At 43.1% G+C, this 15,612-nt stretch overlaps 2 protein-coding genes across 3 annotated transcripts; both read left to right on the top strand.

Annotated features, from left to right (window-relative positions):
- Positions 1-429: 429 nt before the first annotated feature.
- On the top strand, positions 430-6,597 carry LOC118116810 (ubiquitin-conjugating enzyme E2 D2). 2 transcript variants are annotated; one of them, XM_035168697.2, is made up of 8 exons: positions 431-941; positions 2,033-2,096; positions 2,569-2,600; positions 2,703-2,780; positions 3,170-3,275; positions 3,809-3,902; positions 3,946-3,995; positions 5,523-6,597. In XM_035168697.2, the coding sequence occupies exons 1-7, from the start codon at positions 918-920 to the stop codon at positions 3,992-3,994; spliced, it is 447 nt and encodes a 148-aa protein (XP_035024588.1). In that variant the 5' UTR covers positions 431-917; the 3' UTR covers position 3,995; positions 5,523-6,597. The 2 variants fall into 2 exon arrangements, with proteins under 2 accessions (XP_035024589.1, XP_035024588.1); XM_035168698.2 differs by lacking the exon at positions 3,946-3,995 and having other exon boundaries at positions 430-941.
- Positions 6,598-7,563: 966 nt separating this feature from the next.
- manba (mannosidase, beta A, lysosomal) lies at positions 7,564-14,482 on the top strand. Its single transcript, XM_035168693.2, has 17 exons — positions 7,564-7,888; positions 8,485-8,579; positions 8,663-8,768; positions 8,850-9,023; positions 9,227-9,350; positions 9,624-9,793; positions 9,938-10,048; positions 10,360-10,511; positions 10,652-10,769; positions 11,009-11,095; positions 11,637-11,804; positions 11,905-12,123; positions 12,205-12,369; positions 12,740-12,884; positions 13,009-13,151; positions 13,230-13,487; positions 13,636-14,482. The coding sequence occupies exons 1-17, from the start codon at positions 7,688-7,690 to the stop codon at positions 13,858-13,860; spliced, it is 2,661 nt and encodes an 886-aa protein (XP_035024584.2). The 5' UTR covers positions 7,564-7,687; the 3' UTR covers positions 13,861-14,482.
- Positions 14,483-15,612: the final 1,130 nt, after the last annotated feature.

The raw sequence follows: 15,612 nt of genomic DNA, 5'->3' as shown, positions 1-15,612 counted from the left end.
GTGTGCTTATACATATTTGTGTTTGTGTGTGTGCATATGTGTGTCTCTCTGTGTATGTATGTGTGTGAATATGTTTGTGTGTGTATCTGTTAGTGTGTGTGTGAATATGTTTGTGTGTGTATATATATGTATATGTGTGTGTATTTGTTAGTGTGATGTGTGTGTGTATATTGTATATATATATATATGTGTACATAGGTGTGTGTGTGTGTGTGTATATATATATATATATATATATATATATGTGTGTGTGTGTGTGTGTGTTAGTGTGTCTCTTTGTGTGTTAGGGTGTGTGTGTTCATGTGTATAAGTGTTTGTGTGTTAGTGTGCGTGTATTTGTTTGTGGGTACGTTTATAGGTGTGTGTATTTGCGCTGCGCGCGTGTCGTCACCAATCCTCCATCACATCCGCTCCGTCCCTCCGCCGCCGCTGCGCCTCCTTCAGCCATAAATCGTCTCATACACCCGCTCCGCCGCTAGTGGGCTACAACCGGAGCTACCGACGGACAGCAGCGGAACAGGAGCTTTGTCGCCCGGGTTACTTCACCTGGCTCACGCGCTTCCTCAGCCTCCAGCGAGGGGACACGGATCATCCCGAGTGGACACCAGATAACGAGCCTTAGACCCAGCGGGGAAAACGCGAGGACTTCACACCGCATCGCCCGGTGGATCGGACCGCCAGCTAGCTTTGTTACCACCGCGCATACGTAGTGTTAGCTCGCCCCGTTAGCTCGCCCCGTTAGCCAACTCCGCTAGCCCCCCCCCGAGAAGGAAAAAGGCCGCGGAGTTGACCTCGCGTCCGCTTGTTAAACCCCCCCCGGCAGCGGCTCATCCTGGCACATCGGGGTCGCCCCCATCGCCCCCTTCGGACCGGAACCCCCCCCTTCCTCGGATTGAAGCGCACACCACCGACAGACGATGGCCCTGAAACGGATCCACAAGGTAAGAGCACCGCGTCGTTCGCACGCTAGCTCCGCAGCGCCTAGCCTCCCCACAGGCGTTAGCTCCGGAGCCGCTGCCCCTGGTTGGGAGCGCGGCGGTGGAGCCCGTTAGACGGAGAGTTCCGCCCCGGAGGTTGTGTTTAACACGCAGGGGGCAACCACCCGGTGGATGGGGGTCTTTGACTCGGCTAAAGGCGGGTTGAGACCCCGCTCGGGCTTTGGGGACTAGCTGGGGAACATTAACGGTTTCACTTTCCAGGCTCGGCACAGAGACGAGGCCTCGAGCATTGCCCAACACTTTGCTCCCTCCACACACACACACACACACACACACACACCTTTAATTGTAGCCTCACGCTGGATTTCGTGTGTCCCCCAACTCAGTCGTGTGTTGTGTGAATTATTTCACAACACGACGACTACGACGTTACCGAAACTCATGACTCATGATATCGGGCAGTGGATCAGCGCTGTGTTCGTGAGACACTTCCTTGGTATGTGGTCGTAACCCATTTGTCCCGAGCACGGCACAGTGTGTCCTCCGCCACTGAAATGGAGGCAGCGGCGGCAGATGAGATGAGATCAACACCCCCTGACGGGGCTGTGAACTTCATCCCCTCCTGCTGTTGACGTGAATCTCCTCCACTGAACTTATGAAACAGTGAGAAGGGCCCGGGTGGGGCAGCGGCTTCCACCTCGCTCCTCTGAAATAGCTGCCTACCTAAAAATAACAGTTCGTGTGTAGTGTGTGGTGTGTGTGTGTGTGTGTGTGTGTGTGTGCTTACAGGTCTCATCTGTACCCAGGCGCACTCCCTGACTCCTTGGTCAGAGTTGATCTTGAAGTGGCAGCAGATAACAACACCAGCTGCAGGGGGGGGGCGGTTGTTGAGAAATAAAGCACACAACCTGTCATTTGGCATTTTCCTTCCATGCTGATATTTACACCCCGATATGTTTTTAAAAAGCGCCCGCTCCTCCTCCTCTTCCTCCTCGTCGTTGCAGCACATGTATTTTAAGATTTGCGTTGTTTTTCCTCTCAGAGGATCACAGTGGTCTTAATTGGTGATTGTTGTAAACCTCTTTTCATTACAGGAGCTCAATGATCTGGCTCGTGACCCCCCGGCACAGTGCTCGGCCGGCCCAGTGGGTGATGACAGTGAGTGCTGGAACTCAAATGTTTTTTGTTTTTCATTGTCTGTGTCTACATCTTGGTTTGATTTCCCACAGTTAAGATGACGTCTTATACATGTTGTTGTTGGACCGAGAGGTCGCCATCCACAGATACACTTATCACGCAGGACAAAAGCAGCATCAGATTATCACATTGGAAAAGATAAAACATTTCCACGCTGGCAGATTGACAAGTTTAAAATAATTGGCTTAAGTTTCTGTTTACGTGATCGACAGAAATGTGGCAGCTCGTAAAGTTGCCTTGTTGGCAGCTGGGCTCGATGTGAGCTGCCTTGCACAATGTGATGATTGCTATTTGGAGGTGGTGGAAACAGTAAAGTGATTTTTATTCTAAAAACCAACTAAACAAGCTACATCCTGGTCTTCATACAAGCGCAGATCCTGTCCGATCACATCTTTGACCTTTCTGTCTAACTTTTGCTTTCTGTTCTCTGCAGTGTTTCACTGGCAGGCCACGATCATGGGACCTGTAAGTACAGACTTCCTGATAAACAAGTTGCTGTGTTTCTAATTTAAATCCACACACAAAGACATTTATTAAAGTCATTATTTCTTTTTTCTCTCCTCCCAGATTGACAGTCCATATCAGGGTGGAGTTTTCTTCCTGACAATTCATTTCCCAACAGACTACCCCTTCAAACCCCCCAAGGTAAAGTCGTGTGGTTGATCACACCTGACACAGGGTTTTCTTTGTCTTGTTTGCCGGATGATAATAATGGCCGGCGTATGGGCAGCATCTGGAACTGGGGGGGGGTGAAACACTGTTTACGCTAAAACACAGGACAACTGTCTGTTACATGTTAACGTGAGTTCTTCAGATTCAAATGTCTGGGTTAACAACAACAACAGTGATACTGTTCGGTGTCACCACCCTTATGAATTAATACCTGTCATTCCAGAAGATAATAGTCAGAGGCATCACATGTCACTGCCTTGTTTATAGGAATGACACCTGGGGAGTAGGTGTGTCATTCGGCCTGATCTAACTTCTCCCCACTGACGTGTGTGTTTCCTTGTTTCTGTGTTTCTGTTTTTCAGGTTGCATTTACAACAAGAATTTACCACCCAAATATTAACAGTAACGGCAGTATCTGTCTGGATATTCTCAGATCACAGTGGTCTCCTGCACTTACTATTTCTAAAGGTATGGATCGTCAACCGAGACACATTGAGCTCTTCACAGCAACTTTGTCAGTTATCACGGTGGATTAATAATTTAGTTTTTGATGGACACATAATGAAGCGTCACAACACACGACCATAGGTTCACCAGCATAACAACACAACTGTCAGAATAATAACCTTTACTTTGGTTTTACTGTTGAGTTTAAAGGATCGATACAGATTCTACACACAAGACAAAACACAAAAGATTATAAAAGTAGTCAAATCATTTGAATATGTTTTTTAGCCGCACATGGACTTTGGCAGGTGTTTTATTTCCTTTAAGTTTACACTGCTTTTGTGTTTGTGCTTCTTTTCAACATTACAAATACAATTTTATATTGATTAACACACAGTCTGCACAGTTTTTCATATTAAACTTTATTTTTATTTGTTTTTTATGCTACACAGTAACAGAATAAGTATTAAACATGATGTAGTTATTCAAAATGTGGATAACGAAAAACTTGTCAAGAATAATTAGTCTTAACGTCTGTTTTCTGTTTCTCGCAGTTCTTCTCTCCATTTGCTCACTCCTATGTGACCCAAACCCTGACGACCCACTAGTGCCAGAGATCGCACGGATCTACAAAACAGATAGTCAGAAGTAAGTGTGTATTTATATATTTATCTAGTTTCACTCTTGTCAGGTACAATAAATTAGCTCAGGAGTGGACGGCGAAGTATGCCATGCTTTAGGGTGAGGCCCCGCTGCATCTTGGGTAGTGCAGTTGGAGTGGTTGGTTGTGTTTTTGGTGCTCTGGTCTGACTGGCATAACCAGAGGCTTTAGATCTCTGTTATGTAGAAAGCTACGGCAGTTTCAGATTTGTGGTTGTACTAATCTCAGGTGTGTTGCTGTAAATAATCTCTGCGTCGGACCACAGGGGAAATGGTCTCTTGAGGATTCTGGGGTATCACTAATACAGGCCTTTTAACATCTGTATGATCTGATTGGTTGAAGTCTTTCAATGCACAAAAACTGATAGAATCAGAAGCAAAAGATTAGATTTATAATTAAAACATTTCTAAATACTAATGGGATATCGTCCTTATGTACAAAATGTGGCATGGAAATCTACCTAAACCTTGTAAGACCCTTACGACCTAAGTAGTCACTTTCATCTAAGTTACGACATATTTAAAGCAAAACTTGTGACCACATCTTCCAGAAAACGTTATTTCTGACCATTTAACATCATAACACGAGTTTAAAAGAATACAATCAACATGACCTGAGATGAGCTTCAGTCTGGCGATCATCACAGGTAATTGGTCTCCTTTTTTAATTTAGTTAGTGTTTCAAGGTGACGCAGTTGTCAGCAGGGACCATTGTAAAAGTTTCAGCGGTGCACTTAAGGACACGCCTATGGTCGGCTGCCAAAACAAGCTGCATTCGTGAGCAGTGATGACAAACTGTAGACGAGCAGAGGAAGAATAATATGAGCCGGGTTCCCGAAAACAGTTTTTCAGATGCTAGGCAAAAAAATTTAAATAAACATTTGTCATAAATAAATAAAAAACTTCAAACAATCAACACAGAAGCTGAGAAGTTAGAAATGAGTTTTCCCACAAGGACAAAAAACTAAACATGAATTGTTTTTGCCACTTTTTCAAAAAATGTAGTGAATTGTTCGTCAGCCATCAAACTAGCGACTGTTTCCTATCTGCCAGTCATCTAATCAGCACATTTCTGCAGCTGCGCCAACATAACTGAAAGTACAAAGTTTAATATTTGGTAGTTGAGGTGTCTTCACTTAAACATAAGTCAGGAGTCAAAGGAGCAGCTGAACCAAATCAATGCTGCTTCTTCTATTAAAACAAATGGGATAAAAGATTTAACACCCAGTGTCTTTTTCCTAATATGAATATATGTGTAATTATTCCCTTTTCTAGTAGTTTAATAAACGTCGACCAACCAATAATCAGATTATTTGAATACCTGGGTTAGAAGCAGATTGTCTGTGCATGTACATGTAGCCACTAACTCTTGCATGAAGAGGTTTTGTTCTGACCAAAATTCGAGGTATTGGTGTGTAAGCACAAAGACATTTTAATAACCAGAAACTTGTGCATGACGTGTCCAGTATACTTGTGCAGTCTCTGCTTGCCTGGTTGTTTTTTTTTTTTTAAAAAGCACTTTGCTCCGATGCATGTGGTAAAATCAAACCTGTTTGAATTATAGGCTTGAGAGTTTCTAATTCCCCCTCTGGTTTCCCCTCCTTGCAGATACACCAGAATGGCAAAAGAATGGACAACCAAATACGCAATGTGATGGCATCGTCCAGGAAGCTGGTGGAAAATGTGGTCGCTGATTCAAACTTAAAATTCCAGGATTCTGTTTTCTTCTTTTTCACTTTTTTTGTTAATCAGAGCATTTTACCCTCCTTTCCCCCAACCTGCGTGCTCATAAGAAGATAGTGTTTTCTCTCTAGGACACATGCCAGTTTCTGTGAGGTTTCAATTCCCATTTTGAACGGATTTAAAAAAAAAAAAAATCACCATGGTTCTGAACACTCAGCTTGAGCATGCACCAGTAAGAGTTTTTCAACCCAGATTTGGTGATGGTAGTCATTTACTCTGCACACACGTAGTAGAATCTGATGCAACTGGTCTCCTGATGCTGAACAGCTTATCAGCCCCATGACGACCGAAGGGGGGAAACCGGCTGGATCCTGCGAGGTCGATGTTTACTTTGAGGTCAGCTGAGTTCCTCAGCGTTTCTGGAGAAGCCTGTCTTGGGCTGTAACGTAAAAAATTATGAGTTTCAAGGTTTCCGATTGGCAAAAAAAAAAAAAATCTGTCTGCCATTATTTGAAAGTGATCAAATCCGAAACGGGGAATGCCTTCTCTCTGAAAGACGAGCGAAACTGGTGTGACGTCAGTATGTTCTTCTGATCATTAGCATAGGGATTTATTACCTGAGGAAAGAAGTGTATCTTATTCCACTATCAGTGTGTGTACAGAGAAGCACAGCAGTATATATCAATGTTAAGGAAACAAAATATAAGAACTTCAATGTTGTATTTTATGCATGTTAATAAAGGTAGGCTATTATATCTGATGTTTCTGCAAATTAAGTGGATTGTAAGGCTGAATGGTTGGAAAAAATTTGGTTCCCCTCAAAGGCTTTCTATTTCTTTTTGTTATTTAGAAGCCAGTAGATGAGCAATTAGTTTTATGCCCACTTGAACACTGTCTTCTTGTAGCCCTAAAATATTGACACAAAGCTGATGGTTGATAATCAACTTGTGGCTCTGTTTCTTTTTAGTTTTCCCTTCAATAAAGTTACTTAAACCATAAAGAGAACGGAGTTGTTTTGCTTTTCATTTAGAGAGAATGTTTAAGTTTGGTGTTTGTGTTTTATATAATGTTTTCATACGTGTATAAAGATCAAATGTCTGTTTTGTTAAATCTGCTGTTCCTGGAAAACTGGGGAAATTTCTTATTTTGATTGAGTGGTAACGATAATTAAATTTATCAATAGAAAACTATCTTTGGGCTGCATGTGGATGGTTTGATTTTTGCTTAAGAAAGAAGTTCAGAGGTTATGTTTTAACCTTGTTTCTCTGTTGGTTCACTTGCCAGCAGGATTACACTAAAACTACCAAACTGAATTTTGCTGAACTTAGTGAAGGGATGAGGCCTTGAAAGAACGCATTCAATTTAATGGGCAGATCCAGGAATGTTTACTTGTTAAGATGGCAACACAGGACATTTTTGTTAATGTTTCTGGGTATAATGCACAGATCTTGATCCCCAAAGGAAATCAAACATTAAACAGGCTGAAGTGTGTGTGTGTGTGTGTATCTAGCAGATTTTAATGCTTCGTAGTCTGAGAAACTTACAACTACCGCTCATCTGTAGTTTACCTTTTCGATAATGTGGATTCAGAAGCTAAAAACGGCTTTGATGCGTCTTTGATCATTTCAAATAAAACTAAATTTGGATCAGAATTTACAATAACAACATTATGCATAGGTGGAGCCATGCACTGTACTGGGGGTCACTCTAGTTATTGAACATAGAAAAGTCGTATATTTACTTGTGTTAAAGAATAGCTCGGTACATCACGGTTTCTGATGACAACCATATTTCTCTGTCACATTGTGGCAGTTTAAATATAAATATGAATTTATTTATATTTTCTTGTTAACACGAAAGTAAATATAGTTTGATTGGGACAAATAAAAGAAAAAGAAAAAGAAACTTTCGCGCCAGACGTGTCCCTCGTGCTTGTACTCTGATCACATGACTTACACGACAGAGGTCACATGACAACACACGGAAGTGCTCCCTCAGGCAGTGAACGCAACAAAAACTAAACCCCTCGGGTTTCTTTTTTTGTCTGCGTGTTTTATTTCACGTACGATGTCGCGAACAGAGCTGGAGCTATGACTGCGAGCGGGCACACGTGTCCTCGGACTCTCGGCGGGTTGTTGTGTTTGTTTGTCGGAGTTTTATCCGGATGTTCTCCGGAGTCTCTGAGTCTGGACGGGAAATGGAGTCTGTCAAACTCCAACGGTTCCGTGTCACTGGCTGCTCAGGTGCCCGGATGTGTCCACTCGGCTCTGCAGCGGCAGGGAGTCATCCAGGTAGGAACCAATCAGTCAGTCAATCAATCAATCAATCAATCAATCAGTCAGAGGTACATGAATCTTAATTTCAGTTTTACTTCTGATGCAGACTTAACATGAAATCTATTATAGTTGCAGCATTAAATGATCGACTATTGATCAGTGTTGCTCTCAGTTACTCTTTCCTGTGTGTGTGTGTGTGTGTGTGTGTGTGTGTGTTCAAGGTATAACTCATAGTGTGGGGACCTAAATCTGTTAACCCAGTCACTTTATGGGGACGTGTCTTCCTTATGGGGACATGAAGCAAGTGTAAATGATTGAATTTAAAAGCGAAGACGTGTTTTCAGGTTAATTTGAAGGTTTAGGTTAAGGTTAACACTCGGATTAGCCAAGTTGTAACTATGGTTAAGATAAGTCTCCAGTGTGTGTGTGTGTGTGTGTGTGTGTGTGTGTGTGTGTGTGTGAGAGAGAGACAGTAAACATTTGGTGGTAAATAGATGCAATAAAATGCACCTATTTAATAAATCATATTAAATTATACCTATTTTCACCAGATTTTATGTTCTTTTCCATGTTACATAAAAAAAAGTTAAACCCTTTTCCTCTTTTTTCAGGACCCATACTTCAGGTTCAATGATGTGACTTATCAGTGGATTGCTTTAGAAAACTGGACGTACACGACCGCATTTAACGTGTCGGCCCGAGTGAGGTCAGTGTGACGATTTATCTTAATGTTTAAAAGTATTTTCTGTCTCCTGATCCGGACTCACCTGTGTTGCTCTGCTGGAACAGGAACAAGCAGAAGGTCCTTCTCTCCTTTGACGGCGTGGACACCGTCGCATCAATCCGGCTCAATGGCGTCGCTGTGGGCAGCACGGACAACATGTTTCGCAGATATGTACGTTGAAATGAAGAGTCGCAGTGTAAACACGTTCCTTCCTCTCGTGTGAACCAGTGTCACCTGTTGTCTGATCTGCAGGACTTCTCGGTCAGGGACTTGCTGAGGGACGGGGTTAATGTGCTGCAGGTCGGTTTAATGTCTCCGGTTCTTTACGCCTCTGAGCGGAGGGAAGCTCACTCTGCCTACCGAGTTCCTCCGGAGTGTCCTCCAGATGTTCAGAAGGGAGTGTGTCACGTCAATTTCATCAGGAAAGTACGTACGTTGTGCAGTTTTTTTACGCTTTGGGTTTTTTTAAACTAATAAAACAGAAAAAAGGATATTTGTGGTGCAAAAATGAGGATTATCTTGATCTCCTGAACGCCGTTATAGTTTTTATTTTTTAATAAATGAACAAAACAAAGTCTCTTACACTGTTTATATCACTGTGCAGCTACATATTCAGTGTTGTGTTGCAGGAGCAAAGCTCTTTCAGTTGGGACTGGGGGCCTTCCTTCCCGACCATGGGACTGTGGAAGGGGGTTTGTGTGGAGGCGTTTGACGTCCTGCAGCTCGTCCAGGTTTCCTCTGTCCCTCTGTACAGTACGTCCATTATCACAACTGCATTATCTAAACCTTTTATTGATTAAAGAACACAGAAAAGTGATATGGCTGAGGGGTTGGTTCTTCACATACTGAGGATTAACTCGACATAAATTCCTGAAAACCTTAACTACGTCCGGCCTAAAATTGATAAACTGATACCTTTTCAAAATGGTCTCTCTCCCCGTGGTGCTCTATCTCAGCCAAGTTTACATGAATTGGATGAATAATGTAGTTTCTGTCTTTCTCTTGTTGATCTGTTGGTGTCTCCAGACTCCAGCCTCTCTCAGTGGAGCGTCCAGGTGGAGCTTCTTGTTGACGCAGTTCAGACAACGAACGGACAAGTTTGTCTCTCCATACCTGAGCTGGACTCGGAGCAGAGCTTCCAGACACAGTTTGTCTCTGGAAAAACCAAGAACGTCTTCATCTTACACATAAACACGGTAAGTTGGACAGGAAATTACCTCAATAATAATACCTCTATCTTTGCAGCTTTGTGTGTAAATGAAGATCTTATTTCTGTGAGTGTATTATTGCCTGAAGCATGTTGATGGTACCGAGGTTTTAAGAATGTTTTCTACTTCCAGAGCAGCGAGGTGAAGCTGTGGTGGCCCCGCACACACGGGGACCAGCCCTGTTACCAGCTCAGTGTCCGAGGATTTCAGGATGGACTTTTAATCCTGGATACAAAGTCCAAGGTCAGAGCTCATTACGGATCAACACCACTTTGATTCTGTCTATGTCCATTCAGATGATAAACCTCTGAGCCAAAAACAGACAGGTTGCAGGATCTCCTCTACTTCCTCCTCTAACAGGAGGAGACGTGTCTGTCTGTATTCTCTATGGGCTCAACCATTAGGGATTGCTTCCATTAGTATGACAGAGGAGTTAAAAGTGATTTAGAGACTGAATTAAATTGTTATAAAATCATAACACCTTTGTGTCACTAAAGCTGTATAGGAAGCGATGTACACTCCAGTGGGTTTAATGTGTTTAACGCCTCCTGCAGGTTTCTTTTCGAACAGTGGAACTGATCCAGGAACCAGTCGTCGGGTCTCCAGGTCTGAGTTTTTATTTCCGCATCAACGGGAAACCAATTTTCCTCAAAGGCTCCAACTGGATCCCGGCTCACTCCTTCCAGGACCAGATCTCCCCTGATGTGTGAGTTTTATTTTGAAAAGCTTCTCCGCGTGTTTGTGCAGATTGTTTTCTGACTTTGAATCACAGGACAAATCTTGTTCCTCTACTTTTACATTCCTGATTTGAATTTTGAAGCCAACTTCTCTTTGTTTGTTTTGCAGCGTCAGGAACTTGTTGCAGTCGGCAGTCGACGCCAACATGAACACGCTCAGGGTGTGGGGGGGAGGAGTTTATGAACAGGATCTTTTCTACAGTATCTGCGATGAACTTGGAATCATGGTACCCGCTCTCATCCTCTGGTGATTTCGATTCTGAAATTATAATGATGTTGATAGAAAAATACTTCTTTTAAAATCTTCCATAAATGCATTTCCTCCTCGAGCATCACTGTTGCATGTCCTTTACTCACAAATGGACGTTTATGACCACATTCCTGAGAGATTTTGGTTTCGCTCTGTGACTCATGAACATATTGTAGAACAGATGGAAGCTCACGGTGTTTAAATATGCGTCTTTAGATCTGGCAGGACTTCATGTTTGCCTGCGCCATGTATCCCACTGAGGACGACTTCATCCAGACAGTCAGAGAAGAGGTCGTCCAGCAGGTGAGTGACGTTTTCATTCCTTAATATTATTTTTCATGGTTCAGAAAAGGTCATATCTGGAAACTGTAGAGACATGCGTGTGAAAAATACACCGATAAATAAACACAACATGTAGGGATCAGTTTACTGTGTCTTAAAGCAACACTATGTGACTTTTACTGAGCAACAGCGCCCCCTGCAGCCACACATGGTGACTAATCCTGTTGGACTCCGTGTCCAAGTGATGGAGTGGTTTTAATGAAGGGAAAAAACAAAGTCTATCACTGTGTTGAGCTGTTGTGTAGCCTGTAGTCTGTCGAGCTGTTTTTAGATATGAAAATTCAAGCAAATAGGCTCCAGACATTTTCCATAGTTTGCCTTTTCTCTTACTCGGAACACAACAGGAGATTTTAAAGGTCACAACAACAGTAAAATGTCTGGAACATTCAGACTCTGATATTTGCCTTCTCACGTAAAGTCACTTTTCTCCTTATTCCAAGTCTGTGAACCATCAAACTAATTTTGAAGCTGATATTTTAAATGTGTTATTCTTACTCACCAGCTTCGACGGCTCAAGTCTCACCCCTCGATAATCATCTGGAGCGGTAACAATGAAAACGAAGCGGCTCTGGCAACAGACTGGTTCAGTATCCCGGCTTCCCAGAGGCCCACGTACACCAGAGACTATGTGACGCTGTACATCAACAACATAAGGAAGATTGTACAAGAAGTGAGTGATTTGTCTATAAAATGTTCCAGATTGACGCGTAACCATTAATTCTCAGCCATCTTCCCTCTATAAGCCCATAAAAGCCAGTTCTCTCCTCCAGGAGGACCAGAGTCGACCGTTTCTCGTGTCCAGTCCGACGAACGGGGCTGAATCGGAGCGGGAGGGCTGGGTGGCAGAGGATCCCTATGACCCGCACTACGGGGACACTCACTTCTACAGCTACCTCCTTGACTGCTGGGATTGGCGGACTTTCCCTCGAACGCGTTTCGCCTCTGAGTACGGTTTCCAGTCCTGGCCCTCCTTCTCCACTCTGCAGCCGGTTAGTGAATAAACCTTCCAGCAGTGTTTTGTTTTCCTGGGCTCAATAAATGGAGTTTTAACTGTTTTTGTGATGCTTAAGGTTTCTGTGGAAGAAGACTGGAGCTACGACAGTGACTTCACGTCCCATCGTCAGCATCACGGGGACGGGAACCAGCAGATGTTACTGCAGGCGGCTTTTCACTTCCACCTGCCCAACGCCACTGATCCCCTGAAAAGATTCACGGACACTCTGTACATCTCTCAGGTGAAACTCACAAAACAAAAAGTTTGCACAGACGTTGTTGTGTATTTTCTGTCTAATTTCATTAATTGTGCGTATGTGTGTTTTGCCATCAGTTACTTTGCAGAGTCAGGTTAATAATGCATCATAAATTATGATATGTTAGTGAAGGCTTTATTGTGAGTGTAATAATGTACCCTGCAGTATATGAAGTAAATTGTTTTAGCCTCACTTGCACCAGTTACAATATGAGATTGTGGTTTAAACATTAACAGCAATTGTAATCTGGTAATATGGTTTACATGATTTCTAAATGGGCCACTGTCCTGTCAGCTTCATTTAGTTTTGTTCTCAACACTGTTTACATGTGGTAACGATCACGTGTCTGTTCCAGGTCACGCAGGCTCAGTGTGTGAAGACTCAGACGGAGTTTTATCGGCGGAGTCGGACCGAGATCGTTGAGGGCAAAGGTCAAACCATGGGCGCCCTCTACTGGCAGCTCAATGATATTTGGCAGGCGCCTTCCTGGTCATCAATCGGTGAGCGAACAGATACTCAGCAGTTACAGAAACTACATTGTTCATTGCATTATAGATAATTAGATTAGAGGTCAGTGTCGGGGAAATAATTACATATCATTCCCTTCGTTGTTTCTGTGTGCAGAGTTTGGTGGGAAGTGGAAAATGCTTCATTATTTTGCTCAGAGCTTCTTCGCCCCCGTCCTTCCTGTTGGTTTCGAGGACGCAGACACACTGTTCATCTACGCCGTCTCCGACCTGAGTCACGACCTGAAGCTCAGGGCGGTGGTACGTGTTCTATAGTAAACTGTATCTGTATATGTTTTTTTGTTTTTTAACTCGTTGCTTTACTCTTCTGTGGCTCAGGTGACCGTGTTCTCCTGGGCTCGTCCAGATCCTGTGTGCACACTGAAGTCCGACCCGCTCCTGGTCCCCGGAGGCAGCGCCGTGGCAGTGTTTAAGCAGCCTGTTGCCGCCCTGCTGGCAGGATGTGGACGCTGCACCCGGACCACCTGCCTGCTCACCTTCCACCTGGAGGACGGCAGTGGCCGGCAGGGTCCCAGCAACCACCACTTCCTGTGCTCACCCAAAGACGCTGAGGGACTCCAGAGACCAAACATCACAGTGAGTCCCCGCGTGAAAACAGAAACTTTACTGACTTCTGCACAAATATTGATTAAAACAACAGAACGATGAAGCAGAATATAACTTGGAATTGAGGAAACATGCACGTAAATGATATTGGACCAAAGCTTTGCGTCTGTTCCTGCAGGCCAAAGTGCAGGAGGCTGAGTCCGCCCTCGTCATCACCCTCCACTCTTCCTCCGTGGCTCCCTTTGTGTGGCTCGACGTGGGAAACATCCCCGGACGCTTCAGCTCCAACGGTTTCCTGATGGCTTCTGGGAACATGTCGGTCACTTTTGATGCGTGGCGTCCGACCAGCGTCGCAGAACTCTCCAGATCCCTCACCGTCACGTCTCTAACTGACGTGTACTGATCCACGTGGAGGTTGGTACGAAGGTAATGGAAACAAAGGAAACATGGAAGAAACATGTTGAATATGATGAACAGTCAGACACGGGAATGAAATGTCAAAGAACCAAACCTGAGGCCTGAGGCGACTGGAGGGTTCCTGACGTAGCAGGAGATCAAGTATCAAACCATCCAGTGCTTTATAAAACATTCTGAAGTCAGTTCTTCGACAGACAGATCTGAGAATATGATCCACTGTCTTTTGTGTTCGTGAGGACGCACCAGCAGCGTTTTGAATCAGCTGCAGCGGTTTTTGTTGAGTTCTTTTTGCTGTTGTGGACATGACATGTTATCTTGACTGATCTTCATTTAGCAGATGATTGTTTACGATGCACTGAAACCATTTTCCTTTTGTTTGTTTTGCATTTTTGCACGATTCAGATAATTAACAGAACAAAGACTCTTGATACTTGACATTTTTGTATTGTGTTGTTTTACGTACCATCCAAGAAATGTATTGTTTTGTGTCTCTTCTTAATTTAGATCCTTTTTAGATGTTGTTGCTTTTGACATTCAAGTACTTTTCTGCCCAGTCGGTGCTCTTCATAGAAATATTTCAAGTAATAAACACATGTTGCTCAAAAACAGTAACGACTCCATTGTATTGTAAACAGAATCCTGCGTGAATGATTGTTTTCATCACTTGTCGATTGATTAGTTTATCATTTATCTGTTTTAACAGTTAAAAATCTTAAAGCTACAGCAGCCAGAGCCACAGACTGACTGATAACTTTGTGTGAGTTGAACAGTGAGTTTTCTTTTCTTCCCTCTTTCGATTGACTCATCATTTAATCCCTTCAGTCCCTTTGTTGCATCATCATGTCGATTCCATTGAAACTGTTGATAACAAAGGTGAAATCTGACAAAGTGTATTTGCTTATAGTCTACTTAAGTATAATTTTAAGGTACTTGAGTATTTAAGTATATGAAACTCCTTCTTCAGAGGCAAATAATGTACATTTTACTGCACTGCATTAATTAAACAGTTGCGTTGCAGATAAGGTTTCTTTTAACCTGCCGATATTCAACCAGCTTGTAAAATATGATGCATTTCCAGCCGACTGTTCATAGGGCACTTACAATGAGTTCCACTTTTACCGGCTACACCATCAGAGATTAGCACTTTCTGATAACGGGTTTATCAGATGTAGTTAAATGGGCTTTTCTGATCATTAATCAGTCACTAATACTTAATGCAGACCTGTTAACCATTAATGAGAACAACCTTTGGAAGACTTGGCCGAACGAAATCTCCCTCCGGCATCGTTCTTTAATTCATGGGCGTAAATCTGGACTGTTCACCCACGTACCTTCTGCTACACGTCATCTGGACCACAATCCATTTATTAACTGATTATTAACTTGGACAACAAGTGATGCAATGTGTTCAAGCCATTTATCAACTATACACACATGGGATAATATAAAAGTATAGAAAGTTATAAAAGGAAATCAAGGTCAAGGTCAAGGTAACATTAATATCCCACAAGGGGAAAGTCATGTGGTCACACACACGTCTCAGTTAACACAGAGCCACACACACACACACACACATCAGTTAAAACACAGAGCCACACAATGCATGCACACACACACACACACACATACATATCTGAAGCAATAGACCTGCCAACAATATAGAGAGCGTCTCGAGTCAGATATACAATCTCTCTATACCATAAACAGCAGCATATATATTATACAATCTAAATGTTCA

Source organism: Hippoglossus stenolepis, chromosome 10, assembly GCF_022539355.2.
Source record: "Hippoglossus stenolepis isolate QCI-W04-F060 chromosome 10, HSTE1.2, whole genome shotgun sequence".
NCBI classification, from domain to species: Eukaryota; Metazoa; Chordata; class Actinopteri; order Pleuronectiformes; family Pleuronectidae; genus Hippoglossus; species Hippoglossus stenolepis.
Note: the sequence above shows the minus strand (reverse complement) of the source record. Positions and strands in the feature narration are given on the sequence as shown.